Source organism: Myxocyprinus asiaticus, chromosome 29 (genome assembly GCF_019703515.2).
Source record: "Myxocyprinus asiaticus isolate MX2 ecotype Aquarium Trade chromosome 29, UBuf_Myxa_2, whole genome shotgun sequence".
NCBI classification, from domain to species: Eukaryota; Metazoa; Chordata; class Actinopteri; order Cypriniformes; family Catostomidae; genus Myxocyprinus; species Myxocyprinus asiaticus.
The window spans coordinates 10,722,907-10,740,082 of record NC_059372.1 but is presented as its reverse complement, the minus strand read 5'-3'; the positions used below and the strand labels follow the sequence as shown (position 1 = coordinate 10,740,082).

The following is a 17,176-nucleotide window of genomic DNA, read 5'->3' as shown; positions in this document are numbered from 1 at the left end:
TGTGGAATTAATCGATTAAATAACTGAAAGATTAATTGATTATCAAAATTAGTTGCAGCTTTAGTTATCAGCATGATTAATGGGGTTTGAAGGAGTTAAACAAGGACTGCCGAGACTCTGAGCTCCAGCTCTGATCAGCACTCAGTGATGCAGACGGTGGAGGAGGAGGAGGAGGAAGGAGGAGCAAACGGAAGAGCCGAGCAGCTGAGCCTTTCAGCTTTTAGTCTCTCATCAGCGGATGGCAGAGCAGTTTCCTTTGCTGTGCTTGCTTCTCTGAGAAACACACATACACAATTACGCTCTACTTTGCTGTTTGTGAAGGAGGGCTGAATTCTGTCCGCTCTGGATCATGCTGCCCTGGAAAAGGAGTAAGTTCGTGCTTGTGGAGAACGAGAACATAAGCAAGCCTAAAAGTCTCAGAGCCGGGCTGACCTACCATTCACTTCTATCGACTTTGCTCCACTCCTGCCCCGACCTCGTTCCCGACTGCCCGTTCCACTGGCTTGGAAGCGTCTTCCATAGCAAGCGTCAGAAAGTGGAGCTTAACAAAGAGGAGCCCACTTACAATGTGCGTTACCTGGGCAGCACGGTCACCATCATGGCCAAAGGGGAAGACTGCACACAGGAGGCGGTGGCCAAAATATGGACTCGCAGCAACTATGGTGAACAATGCGCCAAGATGAAACTCACCATCAGCCCTCATGGAATTCGAATGGGAGCAGATAAATGTGGCAAAAAGAAGCCAATCCACCTCTATTCCCTCAACCGCATTACGTACTGCACTGCTGACCCCTTCCGGCCCAAGATCTTTGCGTGGATTTACAGGCATCAGGTGAAGAATAAAGCTGTTGTACTACGCTGCCACGCTGTCCTGCTGGCAAAGGCGGAAAAGGCCAGAGCGTTGGCACTTAGTTTGTACCAAACCTCAACGTCTGCATTTACAGAGTTCAAACGGCTAAAACGCCAGAGTGACTTCCGACATTGCCAGCAACAACTACTGGGTGAGGATATCGTGCCTATTATACCCCTACGAAGACTTCTGAATGGACAGTGCCACTATCAGCCACCTACTGAAAAGCCTGGATGTGCCTCACGGCTGTCATCCATTACTGAGGAAGAGGAGGAAGATGAGGATGAAGGACCGGGGAGTGCAGAAACTACAACCACAACAATAAACAACAACACTCCCAGTCTCCCTCCGGAGAAAGATCTGGGAAAGATAGTAAATGGACTGGACGAGGTTTCGATTACAAGTTGGGATGAAGCACAGATGACTATCAGCACTTTGGTGTGACTTCATACGGATACAGTTTAGTGTCTTCACCACTGAGCCTATATTCTTTTTTCCACTTTGTCCGGTACGTCCACCATCGATGCACCATGAAACAGCCCCCTGAAACTCCCCCTACCTCTGTAACGGGATAAGAACCAAGGGAAGAAACTGTTCCACAGATGAAGAGCTGCATGCAGAGGTGTCTAGAGAGATTTGAACTGTACGAACCTGTACAAGCACAATAAAGGAGAACGACAGGTACACCAATCATCTGGTATTGGTTGAGAGCTTACACCAAAAAGCCTTTACCTACTCCAACATTGAGCAAAGCTTACACTGCACTCAAAGATAAGGCATGCATCTAGTACTCTTGATATTCCGTGATTTTGTGAGTACATGCAAACTACAAATGCTTTTGACTGATGGACTGACAATGAGAGTGAATATTTGTATAAAGTGTGAATTTTTGAATGACCAATTAGTCTTTTGATGTATGTAATTTTTCCCTGGTGACCTCTCTCAATGGACTCCGCTTCAAGGGGACTGGAGTGTTGGGGTTAAAGTTTTTTTTTTTTTTTTTTTGGCTCTTGGAGCAGCACTAATGAATTAAACCATAACTTAGGAATCAAGCCATTGACTTGACATGTTTACTGCTACCATTCGTCATAGCTCTGCTAATCTGTAATGCTTAACAAGTGGAGGCATCACATGTGATGTTTGAGAAGAACCTTTTAAAATGTTTTATAAATGGTATCTATTTTACACTGTGATTTGGCAGCAAAGTGCAAATAAGATATTGTATTTATACAAATGAGTAATTGTAATTTATGCTGATTCTGAATATGTGTTGATGTAATGTGGTTGTTATAAAAACCCATTTTTATGCCATTCACATGAAGGTTGTAGCTTCCATCTGTCAGTTCTGGCATGGTGTTTTGTATTTCCAGCACATCATATTCATCTACTGGATAACTTGATTGAAAACAGTGAAACATTGCATTTTCTACTCCTCTCATAATTTTTCTTTGAACAGTAGGATGGATGTTAATGTTTAAAAATGGAAAAATACAAAATGTTGTATAATAAAATATTGGCTCATTTTTATTCTGTGAATATTTGTTTGTAAATTTAGTTGATTCAGCACACCAAAGGATTTGCAAATGGGAACTTCTGGTTTTCTGGCCATATTTCTCACATCATCATATCCAGCTTAAAAAATAAATAAATAAATAAATCAATGAAAAAGGAAAGAAATGTCCACTGACACTTGCCTGAGTGGGCTGTGGAAGGAACACAGATTTCGTCTGCTCCTTGAGGGCACTTAGCTTTTCTCTCAAAGTGAGGCAATTAATCAGCCGGCTGAATTGTACAGAAAGTGAGCATAAAACACCTGGGCAGGCAGCACCAAGCTTTCAGCTTGACGTAAAAAAATCTGCCAGAAGAGCTTTCAGCAGCCTCTCAGCTCTCGTTTGATTGCAGCAAACAAAGAACAAGCACATAAATATAAAAAAAATTAAATATATTTTATATAAAAATATAACATTTCCATAAAATCTGAGTCACATTTACAATACTTTTTTTACCATGTAACGCATCCTGCATTGTTTGTTTTATGGACTTGAATGATACCACAAATTATGTGGCTTGTTGAGGAGAACTCTGTCTCATGGCAAGTCGTAATGATTAGTATGAGATGGCGAAATCAGACGAACAATGTTATTCGTTTTTTTTTTTGTAAATTTAATCCCTAACCTAAACCTAACCATAAAATCTAACCCCTTACCCAAACCCTAAACCTTACCCTGATTTCAATAGGAGAACAACTTTTGTATAATCACAGAAGAAAGAAAACATCAGGGTTTTGAATGTGACGAGGGAAGTGTATTACAGGATATTGACATATATCAGTCATTTGTATTGCATTAATAAAGTGAGTCGATAGAGTGACCAATTTGCTCAGTGAAAATGTGTTGAATAGGAGGCTAGCTAAAATTTGATCCTAGAGACAATCATTTTTAAGGCATGGTTTTCAATCGAGTTATTCATATAAACCGCGCAATAAGGACTTTAAGACATTACAGAATCATTTTCTGTTACAGCATTATTTTCTGTTAAGCTGCTTTGAAACTATGTTGAAACTAACATGTTGTGAAAAGTGCTATACAAATAAAAATTACTTGATTGGTTTGTCTCTCTGGGTGTAAATTTTGTACGTTTTCGCCATCTCGAAAAGTTATTATGAGTTGTCATGAGACCATGTTGGGTGTGCTGTTACTTTTCGAAGTGATTACACTTAGATTTTTGTATGGTGGACGTTAAAGGTGCAGTATGTAAGATTCAGAAACCCTTGTTATTAATGACACCTGTGGCCGTTAAGTGAACTGCAGCCAGCTACCTGTTGCTCGTGCTCACGCACACACTACATAGGGACGCGAGCGAGCATCGGCCAAAACAATGACATAATGTACAAAGAGACAACGTGATTCACTGGCATCATGCTGACAGATGAGGTAGCATGATTAAAATTGCACAGTTTTATGATTGTTTTACTACAAACTTTGAGACTGTATATTATATTTGACTCTCCAGTGCTGGAACAGGGCTAAAACAAAGTGTGGATATAGGTCTGACTATGCGAGACTAGTTTGAAGTAATCACTTTTCTTTGCATGATACATTGACTGCATTTATACGATAGCCTATGCTGGCGTTAGCTAGCTAGCCAGTTTATCAATAGCTGTTAGCTTAATTTGGTGGATGATGACAGTAACTGTTTATAAAATAGACTGTACATTATAAATATTTTGACACAATTCAGTATTGATGTGATTCCATCACAACTGTCATTTTGATATATCGATGTGCTATTGTTTTATAATAATAGATTGTATATATTTTCTGTATAACAAAATTACGTTACACTAATGAATGGGTCTTTTTGCATTATCTTGAACATTGTCTAGCATTCATTTCATGTGTTATTGTAGTTTAGCTAAAATTACACAGATCAATCCTTATGGCACTATATTTCACATGCTTTGCAGTTATGTAAGCTTACCTGTCCAATAAGAAGAATGCCAATTCAGGGTCTGTTTTGATCCCCAAAACTGAACAAAGGTCCCTCCAGGAATCAAATGCCCTGCAGATGTTCACTCTAGTTTTCGCTCGACCACAATCACGTTTCATTTTTTTGGCTTACTCGGAGTTTGTGTAGGATTCGGTGTTGTGATGGATTCCATCTCTAAGATAACGTTACCTAGTGTTGCAGTTTGTTGTCGCTATTGAATAGCGGAAGAGAAGCACTGAGGCAATGCTCTCGGGAGCGCGCATAAACATCACATCCTTTAGATTTTCCTGGCAAAAGCGACCCGCTCCCTTCGCATAAAAATCAGTCTACAGGCTTTAATAGGCAACCTAGGAAGTCCGGGAAGGGCTCATTTTTTAAGTTGCATTACAAGCTGTTCACACACTGGCAAAAAAAAAAAAGGCGAATATTACATGAAAATTGTTACATATTGCACCTTTAAAATGGGTGAAAAAACACCATAGACTGTACATTGAAAGAGGGACTCAAGTTATATATGAGGACCAGAATATCATAGAGACTTGGGGGTTGGGGTCTTTTGACTTGGGCCAGTAAGCAACACCCTAGCAACTGCAAAGCAATGTGCTAAAAACATTCAGAATACCTTAGCAACTGCATAGCAATGCCCTGGCAACTACCCACAATTCGCAGGCTTTGTGGCACAGAATTTTTCAAGGGCAAGCACCACTCACATTTTTTTTTTTTTTTTTTTTTTGGATCACAAAAGATTTTAAGACCAGAAACAGAGGAAATACAAATCTTTTATCTTTGAGGAAGCTTTTGCTGACTTGGAAGTAAATGAGATGGAAGTAAAAACAGCTCAAATAAAAGTTCTGTATTTGAACTCTCACAGAATCAAGAGACGTTCAGTGTTACATCTTGTTCAGGGCTCGTGTTCTGCTCTGACTGGAATATGGATTTGTGTAAAAATAGGCATTAACTGAGAGACAGGGAGAGGGGCATGAATCAAACAACAAATGCTGTCAGAAAGAAGATAAAATCCAGATGGTAGCAGAAAAGTGCATTATGGGAGGAGGGCACATTTCCATTATTGTGAGGCATGCATTTCATAAGCATCAGTTTGATACATGACCTGAACCAAATTCACATACAGCATCTGGATCAAACAACACAAACCAAATTCAAACCATTTTGATGGTCTAAATTAGCTTTTTGCCACACCTTCCAATGTTAAGTGAATTGAGAATTTTGCAGGCAAAAATATTTCTTAAAACACATAAAATTGTATTTTGCTTAATAATTTTATTGAAAATACATCTGTTGCACTTTCCAAAATAATTTTGCATTCTGGTGCCCTATAACTTTAACCTCCCCCTAAAATTAGAGGGCCATGATAGATTGATAAGAATGGTGTACAAGCCCCTAACATTAACCCTAAATTTAACAATAAACTCTGATTGGTTGATTGAAATGATGTTCCAGAACCAACAAGAATTTAAGTGGCGAAATCATAGCCATACACCCAATTTGGTGCTTGGGTAGTATATGCATTTTTTTGCTTTGATTTTTCTAAAGGTATGATTGAATTTGGGTCTGAATATATGAGAGAATGACATCCTGTTCTGTACATTTAGGGATTAGTAGTTTCATTGTTTTAGCTGTTGTTTTGTCCCTAGGACAGGATGAATAATTCTGTAAGTGAAATCTTGCCTCTAGCTCTGTTAGGAACAGAGTAACAGAGTAATGGCATTGAGCGGTATGACTTCTCTCCTGTAAGCCCCAGGGAATGTGTTAATAACCCAACATGATCACACGGGAAGTCGGCATGTTGTTTACGAAAGTTCAAATACCCTAGGATTGGCCTCATTCATCACTGACAAGCATGTTGCATCAGCAGCATGGGAGACCTGAGTTCAGATCCCACGTTGAAACCAGGAAGTAATCACGTTCACATAATACGTAATAAGCTCGATTCAGAGGTTGAATTTTCCACCCTAACATTAGATTTTTAATCCACTGATGTTTAGGTTTAAGATTTGGTTTTGGTTTTCAGTTTATAAAATGTGCATTCCTCTTCACTGTATTACAGTCTGTACAGCTGAAAACAATTGGCTTCACAACTTGCTTTTGGCGCCCCATGACGACTTTTTTGGCGACTTTTCACCCAGTAAATGGAGCTCACACATGGCCATACCCCCAACAACATTTATTGCTCTTGCCACTGGGGGCAGTGTTTCAAGTTTTGGTATGCACAGACTGATTTTTGCTAAAGAAACAACAACCTACTGTTTCCAGTTTCACTGTGAGATCAGTCTGAATAACCTCTTCTGGAGGCACTAAGGGGAACAAGGTGTGCTGGGCCAAGACATACAGGATCAATGAACCATGTTTCATGATACCAAGAGAGAGAGATAAAAAAGTATGACAGCCCTGTTTCAAGTGGATGTGTGTTTAAAAGGAAGAGATAAAGCGGGAGAGATGCATTTGTATTCCACAGCAGTCGGGTTCTATTCCCTTGAACAGTTGTGCTGGATTCTGCATTATTATCTCTAAACACACCCTGCTGGATCAAATTCTCAAAAGGCTATAAATTATAATAAATTGTTATTCTCTGAGAAATATTTGTGCATATAGTTATACAGCAAGATGTTTGATACATACTGAATGCAAACTTAGCTAAGCAAAGATCTGATAGTCTTTGACCGCTAAATAAATTGCGAATTAATTTAAATCACCATAATAAATGGCCAAATAAAGGGAAGAATAAGACAAATCTCAATACTTTTTTCTATTGGAAAATTGATTATTAACGATAGCATCCATTTTTAAAGATAGAACAGCCGTGAGCTCCAATGTATTTGATGCTTCTGCTGAAGCCATCAGTCTGCGTTATTTCAAATTCATTTTTAGAAATTTTATTTAATAGCAGAATTCCTGCTGAAGAAATACACTACCCATGATCCTAATGGGTAAAATCCACAAATCAGAGAACTCCGGCAATTGAATGCACCAAAAGAGCCCATTAGCAATTGCCCACTTCCATGACGCACGACGAATGATGCAGTCGAGTTGATCTCCTTACACTTTCGAACTACTTATATATATATAAATATTTCGCAATATATACTTTAAATATATTGATTCTTCTTACTTATAATCAACTATTTTAATCAACAGAGAGAGAGAGAATAAAAATGTGTGGGCACTGTTGTGCTCTGTTTAGCATTACCTCTGAGATAAAATGGGAAAGATTTAATAAATAGGGCCTGATTCTGGGGTAAAATTTTCATCCTCTCCACAAGTGACTGCAAACTTGTGTTCAGGTCTGGCTCCATTCTTGTAAGGAATGCCCCCTTTTCCAGTCAATTCCCAATGGATAAAATCATCCTTTTTCTCACTGAATATTCTGTTTCACTAAGAAACACATCACATTGTGGAAGTAAATGTGTTGCGAATGCTGTTTCATGTTGACATCTAAATGACTGTGGATTTGGTTTGATTTGCTTATCAAATCCACTGCAATGCAACTGTTATGCATCAGGATCATAAAACAGGCCAAATAAGTTGTCCTCTCCAATCCTTAGACACCAAGCTAAAACAGCGTAACTGTGATTAGCAATACAGAGCAATATACTCCAAACTCAAGCCACCCACAAGGGTCCTGGTCTCACTGACACTTGCAAATAAAGATGTGCTGAATATTGCATGGCCTTTCAAAAACCGTTACGAACATGTATATTTTATGCTGGATGAAAGATATTATTCGCTGACTGTCCTCATGGTAGGAGTCAACCACTGGCAACATCTGTACAAAGTACTGTTGTCTAAGCTAGGAGAGTCTGTGTGACTTGAATATTTTAGTGTTTTCTTCCCCAAAATTCTCTGTGCTTGTATGTTTTCTCAAATCATATTTTCATGCAGTTCTTTGCACATAGCGCAAGATGGCCCAAACTCTATTGGGGGTTTTTCAAAGATAAAAAATACAATATTAATCATACATTATACATTTTGGCCACAACATTATGCCAGAAATGAGCTAGCTCTAATAGAAAATTAAGAAAATAAGGCCACAAAACAAAATCATAGTAGTCAAGTCATTTTTATTTGTATAGCGCTTCAAAGCAGCTTTACAGAAAATTATGCATCAACAGAAAAACCTGTAATATAGTAATGTCTTCGAGTCATTATAGTGCGGTTTAAAAAAAAAAAAGACATGTTTGTAAATTGTGCCTTAAAATAAATAATAGAAAATAATTATATATGTGATCTGAAGTTTTTGTTGGAGGTCTGATATGGTCTAATCGGGCCTGAAGTGGTCTGGTGTGGTTTCTTGGGGGCCTAATGAGATCTAAAAGGATTTTAAGTGGTCTAATTGGGTTTGATGTGATCTAATGGGGTCTGAAGTGTTTCATATGGTTTCTTGTGGGTCTAATGAGTTCTTATGTGATCTGAAGTGGTCTGATTTGGTCTAGAGTTCTAATGTGGTCTGAAGTTGTTTTTTGGAGATCTGATGAGGTCTAATGTGCTCTAATGCGGTCTGAAGTGGTTTCTTGAGGGTCTTCTGAGGTCTAATTAGATTTGAAGTGGTATAATGGTATCTGATGTGGTCTAATGTGGTTTTAGGGGGTCTGGAGTAGTCTGCTGTGGTCTCTACGGGGTCTGATGAGGTCTAATGCAATCTGATGTGGTCTGTCTGAGTTTGTATTGGTCTGTTTGGCTTCTAGTCTGACTGGAAGGCCTGTATAACCTTAAAACTTAAAACTTTTAAAACTATTTCAACATTCAGGACAGGCTTTGATATGCCAACATTAAAGTTTGCCTTGACATCTAGGGCTCCTTAGCCCCTCTGTGGACTGAGCCCTCTCAGTGGCCAATTGTTTTGCTCTGCACAAGACCTTCCACCAATCTAGAATTTAAATCTAACATGCTCTACAATCGCCAGCTGGCCTGCGAATCTACTGACGTACATTTAAGCATTAGAGGGCTAATTATGAGCTTGATAGTGTGAAACAGAGGGTCTGCTCTAAACTGGCCTCTGCTGTGTTAATCTCCTCAATTATCCTGCTAACATTAGTGACACGGATGTCGCCTTTAAATATCAGCATTCTCACCATACCAAATAATTATTCAGCACTGAATCATTATGACCTCAAAAACTCTGCCAGCAACGAACCTCCAATCAAACAATCCTTTACAGTACTGGTTTAGAATAGCCCTATCACTCCAAATATTACTATTTCTTATGCTTATGGATTTTGACAAATACCAAAGCCTAAGTATTCAACTTTGGCACATAACTCCACCTGTACCATTTGTGTCAGACTGACGACTTTCACCTGGTAGACAATATAAAAGCTGGAAAAAATAAAACATAGACTTATTTATTGATTGGATTGGGAAGCAAGCCATATCTAGGGACCAGAATATCATAGAGACTTCAAAGTGGGTTCCTTTGACTTCTTCCAACAGAAAACAACCACCTAGCAACCACCCAGAACACCTTAGCAACTGCATTGCAACTCACTGGCATAGTGGCGGCATGTTCTGTACTGCAAGCACATCTAAACATTTGCTCCAGAAAGAGAAACAATGTAGTATCAAATGCAATATTGTAATTTATTAGAAAGCTCAAAATACAGTATTTTAAGTATATTTCAATACACTTAAAAAAAAATTTTTTAAAAATTGAAAGGTAACTTAACAAATGTGCTTTATGTGGTAACTTAATAGCTTTATTTATCAGAACAAGTTAAAATGAAATTTGAAAAAAATTCAAATGACTGAATTAACATGACTATTTAGGTTACATCGACAGAAGTCATTTTAAGGGTTCAGGGTACCCACGTCATGGAAAACCTGGAAATATCAGGGATTTCCAATCCTAAATCATAGAAATAAGTCATATCTTAAAAAGTCATGGAAAAGTAAGAGAAACTTAAATTTCTGTAGTGAATAAAGCCTAAATTTTTCTTATGTTCTATTAAATAATTATTTAATTGGCTAGAACTTGCTCTTCATGAGTGTGATCTCTATGAATTGATTTTTAAAAAGCCAATAATCCGAATGACTGGGATAACTGTATATTATCTTTATGGAATTAAAGGGGACTCATTGCTGGGCTTGTTTTATTACATTCCTAAAAAACATTATATTGTATCAGACCTTAAGACATTTCCTTCCGCTGGGAGAAATTCAGCCCCTCAGCTAATGCAATATCAGGGATTTGTTTCCAATAAGATCTGTGAAGAACAGTCTTTACCTCTGGCAACAGCTTACCATCTTTGATGGGCTCGGCTTCTCTGGTTCATCCTTTCAGAGACAGTTCTTAAACCATTTGTGTGTTTCAGAGAGTAAGATCAGAGTGACTTTGAAATGTAGGCAAACAATCTGTATAAAAAAGCTCCAGCTGGCTCTGTGTTGAACTCACTGGCAGCAAACAGTAAGAAACCTGGAGCCAAATGTTTGTAACCCCTCTCAGAGATGAAATGACTTGTCTGGGGAATAATTATGTATTACAGGCACACAACTAATAGATGTTATAGTGAGAAAAGTTGCAAATGTAGTACCTTGACAATCAGTGCATATACTGTCCTTTTATTTCCTGTACAAAAGACTGAGGGCTTTATTTTTTCATATTAAAGGAAATTTACACTAATATACATTATTTATTCACACTGATATTGCTTCAAACCTGTATGACTTTCTTTTTGATGTGGAACACAAAAGATGAATTTTTAAAAAGTCTATAAAGGGTTTATTCTGTTAAATGTAAGTGAATAGTGACTGTAGACTGTCAAGCTCAAAAAAGCACACCAAGCACCAAAGTGAACAAACGTGCAACATGACGAGAGGTTTGAAGTCCACAAAGTTGCTAATGAAGTCATTACCTTTACTCAATTGAATTTGAGAAAGTTTTTACAAGCAATTTAATTATGTTCCTTCAGATTACATAATTTTCATTGAGCCAACATAATTTAGTTAAATTAGGTAAAGTCAATTTACTACAGTAGTTTTAACTCAACTTTATTAGGTTAGTCAAAGTCAATTTAAAATGTTTTAATTAAAAAAAATTTTTATATATATTGGTCCAACTTAATTTATTTTATTAACATTAGTAAATGCCAGGTGAGCAAGATATTGTCAGTTTGATAGCAACTGCTTATAGAGCTAAGCAGCACTCAAATCAAACATCACTTGAATGTGAAAGTCCATCCTCAACCTATGCACAAGCACCAATCTTCACCACAATGGTAACCCCTAAAACTCCAGCTTAAGAGACACTCTTAATAAATACCAATATAAAAGAAACATTAAAAACCTCATATTCTTATTTTGCTCAGAAATACATAAAATAACACTTAATTGCAACATTTGTTTACCCCATCCAGTCCCATGCAAAGCATGCTGAAAAATGGAAATCCTCTGCCCAGTTTCAGTGCTACAAAAAGTATTTGTGTTGTCCCAACTCAAATGGATTAAGTAAACTTACATTTGCACAAATTTAATTGGAAAGAACGCAGTGAAATTAAGTTGTGACAAAATGTTCTAGAATTGTGTTGCTTTAGTTCATTTTAATTAAAAGGGTCATATGAGGAATCAAATTTACCTTGATATTTTGACATAGAGTGCATCCGGAAAGTATTCACAGCGCTTCACTTTTTCCACATTTTGTTATGTTACAGCCTTATTCCAAAATGTATTAAATTCATTATTTTCCTCAGAATTCTACAAACAATACCCCATAATGACAACATGAAAGAAGTTTGTTTGAAATCTTTGCTATTTTTGGGCAGTTTCTCCCATTCTTCTTTGCAGGACCTCTCAAGCTCCATCAGGTTGGATGGGGAGCGTCGGTGCACAGCCATTTTCAGATCTCTCCAGAGATGTTCAATCGGGTTCAAGTCTGGGCCCTGGCTGGGCCACTCAAGGACATTCACAGAGTTGTCCCGGAGCCACTCCTTTGTTATCTTGGCTGTGTGCTTAGGGTCGTTGTCCTGTTGGAAGATGAACCATCGCCCCAGTCTGAGGTCCAGAGCGCTCTGGAGCAGGTTTTCATTAAGGATGTCTGTACATTGCTGCATTCATCTTTCCCTCGATCCTGACTAGTCTCCCAGTTCCTGCCGCTGAAAAACATCCCCACAGCATGATACTGCCACCACCATGCTTCACTGTAGGGATGGTATTGGCCAGGTGATGAGCAGTGCCTGGTTTCCTCCAGACATGACGCTTGCCATTCAGGCCAAAGAGTTCAATCTTTGTTTTGTCAGACCAGAGAATTTTGTTTCTCATGGTCTGAGAGTCCTTCAGGTGCCTTTTGGCAAACTCCAGACGGGCTGTCATGTGCCTTTTATTGAGGTACTAATCCCCAGTGCAATAAAAGTATTTATTTAAACCAAGAAAAACGCCTTGTTCTCTGCTTCCGCAACTACCCTACATCACTATGGGGCTGATTAATTTATGACTGCCTCTAGAATGCCTACTTTACATCATCATCCTTGGCCCGCCCATTTCGTTCACAGAGAGAGAGAGAGAGAGCAGGACAAACAGGCCTAGTGTGGCCTAACTATTCCTGAACACCAAAAGGGACCAATCTGGACTATTTCGGAATATTTTATATATAAACATGCACTACACACTACAGATGTCTTTAATCATTGTCATTTATCTTGCATTATTTATTTATTTTCAGCTCATATTAGCATGGATTGCTTGTGAACTAGTCATAATACGATTCAAGCTTTGCAAAGGAACTGTTATTGAAGGATGGGGCAGTTAAAAACACTTGGACACAATCGTAAAATTGTAAGTAAACAGTTCCATTCAAGAATATTTCAAACGTCATGACTTTTTCATAGTTTATGGTGCTGAGTGTTAACAGTTGTGCTTGATATGAACAGTTTAATATATCCGAATGTATTGGATGAGCGTTATGTGTAAAAAAATAAAAAATAATTATAATGTTGAGGGGCTTGTTCATTCTCTTCTGACTAAGTTTCAAATATGGCTGTATTTGAGGGGCTGCATGATGTGGGCATTTATGTTGAAGTTTTAAGAAGTTTTAGGCTAAAACTGAGCACTTCGACAGAGTGCCAAAAACAGTATGAAGAATGATCATGTATTACTAAATTCTGTCTGTTTTGGTACAAAACATTATCAGTGGACCTCAGGGAAGATAATAAAATGACTGAAAAAAAAGGAGCATTTCATGACCTCATTAAGTAAACTGAACAACCTGCAAAATTCAATTTTTTGAGTGTAACTATAATAACTTTAAATAACTATTGCTTTAAAGACCCCATTAAATGGTGTCACAAGCAGTTTTCTGCTCTGATTTGAAGTTTTTCTTATTTAAACAGGAATTGACATATCAAAGGGCTTTTCTCTTTTTCTAATAGCCAATAGCATTTTGTTTGTCACACCTTTCAGTGAAAGTTCCTTAAAAGAACCATTTTGAAGAAACTTGTTGTAGTCTAAAGAACCTTTTTCCACTTCAAAGAACCTTTTGTGCAATAGAGTTCCATGGGTATTACATGCTGACAAAGAACCTTTATTTTTTAAAGTAGATAGCCTCAAAGCTAACAGACATGGACTCAAAGCCATAAATCTCTCATTTTTATTCCATGTGGTCTTTAACCAAATGAACAGCAGGCGAATTCCAGAATAGATGCATTTATTTGATAATTATTTGCCTTTTGCCACTTTGAGACGGCAGAGAGAAGGGGAACTGCATTTGGAAATACTTTAAATCAGACTCAAACTAATATTTCCCATACCGTATGAGCACCACAGCACAAAGTTGGCTGACGTACCACTATAACTGTGTTAGGTCTTGCCGTAATGTAAGGGTAGTGCATATAAGGAGTTTTGGCTTAATACAAGCTACATTTATATAATGTGCATTCTTATAGCGCCAGGCCTTTTTAGCCTTTTCCTCTTAACTACTATAAGGCTGTAACTTGACATTAATCTGCTTGCAGTTGTCGGCAGTCCACTATTGTGTCAAACCTTTTTCTAAAACAAAGGGGATGAAGTCCAATTTAGACCCACAGGAAATCAAATTCAAATATATCAATCTGGACTACATGCTCTGATAAACTGCTGGATGAAGTCTTTTATAACTCAATAATTATTATAACTCAATAAGAAACCTCCATAGATTTGTCAGCAGAAGGAGCTCCCTCCCACACAGATGCATTGATTGAGTTAATGAGGTTGTTAAAACATCTTGGTTAATGAGGTATCCTTAGTTTCCTGAACAAGACACTGACGCTGTGGGAGCTCCTCCTATCCACATTTTTCCTGAACGCGGAAGAGTTCCACAATTTGCCTGTTTTCAATTTCCGGTCTCCAGTGTTTTCAGCCGCACTGGCATTTATTCTTAGCAGATGAAGTATTACTTTTGTAGAAATTGTCAAAAAAACATGTGGCTCTATAGTGCCGATACTTCACAGAGTTGAGATGATGATTTTTTTTTATTTTATTTTTTTTAACAGTGCCTCACCTGAGCATTAGATGACATGAAGCGATGGTCCGAGGTGATATCATTCACTACTCTGAGTTGTTATGACAGCCAACAACTGCACAAGTGGAGCAGTGGAGATACTCCAAATATCACTTAAATGGTTGTTGTTCTCCGTCTGGATCTCTCATTTTGGTTAGTTTTACATTGTGTCTCAAGACCAGAAACAGAAAACAAGCCATTGGAATAATCATGGTGCCGCACAGTGGTTGCTCAGGAAAACTGTGGACTGGCAAGTGACGCTTGGCTACATAGTATAGATTTGCAAAAGCTAAGCTAAAAGCTTTTTTAGTCTCTTTCACTGAAAGAAAACATACAACTTCACACAATGCAAACAAAACAATAACACAGAAGTGTTTTAAGGATACACTTTTCTTTGCTGGAGCACACAGGGAGAAAAAGGAATTCCAGTCTTTGACCAGGTTCAAATTAGAACAGCGAAGCGTTGGTTTAAGGATCCAGAGCACGAGAGATGTCTACGCAACCCTGAAAGAGGAAAATTCTGATGGTGTGGCACTGGGCTCTGGCTTATGACCCCACGATGATGCATACATAGGGGGTCACCAGCCAGTCAAATTGGTGTGATGGTATAGGGCAGGGGTACTCAATTAAAGTTCTAAGAGATCCGGTCTCTACATTTCCTTCCCAGCAAAGGTCTGGATAATATGTAGCTTACATAGTGTTAGTAGTTATATGGCTAGGAAATTATGTATATTTCTTTAAATCGTTTTTATAACTTGCCACGTTGGCAGCAATAGTACTTTGTAAAAATGAATATACTGTATATTCCTAAACAGTCAAAATAGTACCTTCAAAACTGGGCAGGGATGAGGACATTGGGGGCCCAGAGACAGCCAAAGTAGTGAGGTCTGAGAGATCTTTTCTACCAAAAGATTAAACTATTTCATCAAGACTTCATCAGTTGAGGGCACTTGGATATGAGTACTGAAAGATAAGATCAACAGTTCATTTTGAAGCTGAATGAAAGCAGTACAGTTTTTGTTTAAAAATGTATATATATATATATATATATATATATATATATATATATATATATATATATATATATATATATGTATGGGACACAGGAGGCCTTTTGACAAATAAAAATACTGTATTGGGTTGAGGGATATCCCCTGAGAGAACATTTATAAAAATGTAAAAGTCTGAATGGACCATTCTTATATTTTCCTTAAAGGGAGAATCTATTAACAACAAACAAAAAATGTACATAACAGTGAAGCATTAAAATACTGTTTGCATAATAAGTATAAATAGTCTTTCCTTGCCATCCATGATGACATCTAATTTTTACAAAATTAGAACAAAAATCGGTTTGTTTATTATGAAAGGCTCACAACATGCTGATTAATAAAGCTACATTTAGACGTGAAAAAAACAAAAAAACATTATAGTCTAAAGGCGCCACATTAACGCTTTTGATGTTAATGTTTTTGATGTTAAAATAACCACACCTGCAACTCATACATACAGTAAATTAGGCTTTATGCGGTGCCTCATATCTATAGCGGGGAGAGAGGCAATGCACGCGGAGTGGGAATAAAGCTCTCAGCACTGAACGTGCTTTATTCCCACTCCGTGCACGTATACACGTATGCTTACACAATCACTTAGCCAGGTGTCAGATAACTAGCACAAAGATTTAGAGCTCAGTCTGGATTGAAATGTCCTTCGGTCAGGATCCGGACCGGAGTCCGCCTATTGAGGACCCCTGGTATAGGGTTTCAAGGTCACCACCCCTGGCAGGAGCTCCCACAGCATCAGCTACTGATACAGCATTAAAGTTACCCACTTGAAAGGGAACCTTTATTATTGTATGATATTTTTTCCTTTTCAGCCCTTAACAGCTGGTTAGGCTGGCCGACACAGGCTGAGTGACCAGCAAGACCATCTTAAACCAGCTAAGACCAGCAAATCACCACTGGCTGTTTTAAGCAGTTTTTTAAGCATGAAAACCTAAGTAAAACTGCATTTATCCTTCATAAACTAGTTCTCACATCTTTTGTGTCAGACTTCCTCCCATGGCCATTGAATGTTTACACTGAATGAGTCTGTTGACCTTTTAAAAGTATCAGTTTAGTAAGATGTCTCCCACAGGGTGACATGTCAGATTCTTAGAGCCGCAGGAAGGGAGGAAGAGAAAACTGATGGCTTTGAAGAAAGCAGAAAAAATGTCTGACCTGCTGCAAAGCCAAACATTAAAATGAATTGCATTACATGTCATGCACTATAGTAAAAGTGTTTAGATGTTGTATGTGTCTATTTGTCTATCTGTCTGTCTGTCTATCTCTATGACCTAAATAACCATCAAACTTCAC

The 17,176-nt window shown here is 38.0% G+C and overlaps 1 protein-coding gene across 1 annotated transcript; it reads left to right on the top strand.

Annotated features, from left to right (window-relative positions):
- Nucleotides 1-245: 245 nt before the first annotated feature.
- On the top strand, nucleotides 246-2,386 carry fam43b (family with sequence similarity 43 member B). The gene has a single exon (XM_051661898.1). The coding sequence runs from the start codon at nucleotides 350-352 to the stop codon at nucleotides 1,292-1,294; it is 945 nt and encodes a 314-aa protein (XP_051517858.1). The 5' UTR covers nucleotides 246-349; the 3' UTR covers nucleotides 1,295-2,386.
- The last annotated feature ends 14,790 nt before the right edge of the window (nucleotides 2,387-17,176 follow it).